Source organism: Phaeoacremonium minimum (genome assembly GCF_000392275.1).
Source record: "Phaeoacremonium minimum UCRPA7 unplaced genomic scaffold PA7_03_scaffold_447, whole genome shotgun sequence".
Lineage (NCBI taxonomy): Eukaryota > Fungi > Ascomycota > Sordariomycetes > Togniniales > Togniniaceae > Phaeoacremonium > Phaeoacremonium minimum.
In genome coordinates, this window is record NW_006921349.1 from 1 (window position 1) to 1,071 (window position 1,071).

Sequence of the window (1,071 nt, forward strand, 5' to 3'; positions counted from 1 at the left end):
TTTTTTTTTTTTTTTTTTTGCGATATCTAGAGACCTCAGATACCTTCTCAGGCACCTCTATCGCCTCTAGTTCCCTTCCAGTCAACGAGCCATGACGAAGAATATGCCAAAAAATTAAAAAATAGAAAAGAGAGAAAGAGTCAATTCTCTAACGCCGCCGGCGATGCTGGGAAGTACGCATACATAAATATACAAGAGACTTCACCTCTGCAAGAATCGCTGGAAAGCCGACTGGTCAATGACAACATTCCCAATCGCCCTCAGCTTCTTCCTGCCCTCTTTTTGCTTGTCTAGCAGCTTCCTCCGCCGCGAGATATCACTGGCATGAAGTTTTGCCAACACATCCTTGCGGAAGGGCTTGAGCGTCTCCCGCGCGATGATCCGCCTTCCTACCGCCGCCTGGATAACCACCTCGAACATCTGGCGATCCACGTGTTCCTTGAATTTGACAACCCACTGCTTGCCCAGACGATCGACTTGGCTACTATGTACAACACGGCAGATTGCATCGACAGGCTTCTTGTTGACAAGCAGCTGGAGTTTGGATAGTTGGCTCTCCCGCCAGCCAGCGTCTTCGTAGTCTAGTGTTGCGTATCCCTTGGTTGCGCCCTTGAGTTTGCCGAAGAGGTCGTCTACCAGGCTTGAAGATGGCAATGCGTACTTGAGAATGACTTGTGTCGCATGGAAGAACTCTATGCTGATCTGTTCGCCGCGATTTGCTTCGCACAGCTCGATGACGCGACCAAGATACTCCTCTGGTAGAGTGATGGTTGAGTTCACAAAGGGCTCGAAGAACCTTGAGCCACGAACACGAGGGTCTTCGGGACTCGGAAACTCTGCTGGGTTGGTGATTACGGTCTCGGTTCCATCGCGCCAGATGACGCGGGACGGGACTGAGGGCTCGGTGATGATGATGCTAGCACCGTGTTCCTGCCGGAGACGGTCCTGAAAGACTGAGCAGTGCAAGCTCCCAAGAAACCCAAGACGCCAGCCAGCACCGAGTGCCTCCGAGAAGTCCTTTTGGAGCGTGATGCTGCGATCATTGAGCACTAGCTGATTAATGCTCTCTGC

At 51.7% G+C, this 1,071-nt stretch overlaps 1 protein-coding gene across 1 annotated transcript in view; it reads right to left on the minus strand.

Moving 5' to 3' along the window:
• Positions 1-201: 201 nt before the first annotated feature.
• UCRPA7_5956 (putative gtp-binding protein) overlaps positions 202-1,071 on the minus strand; it is a gene marked incomplete at both ends in the record, with an annotated part of 2,062 nt that continues 1,192 nt past the window's right edge. The window contains one exon of the mRNA XM_007918499.1: positions 202-945. Within this exon, the coding sequence (XP_007916690.1) occupies positions 202-945 (744 nt within the window). The remainder of the gene's footprint in view (positions 946-1,071) is intronic.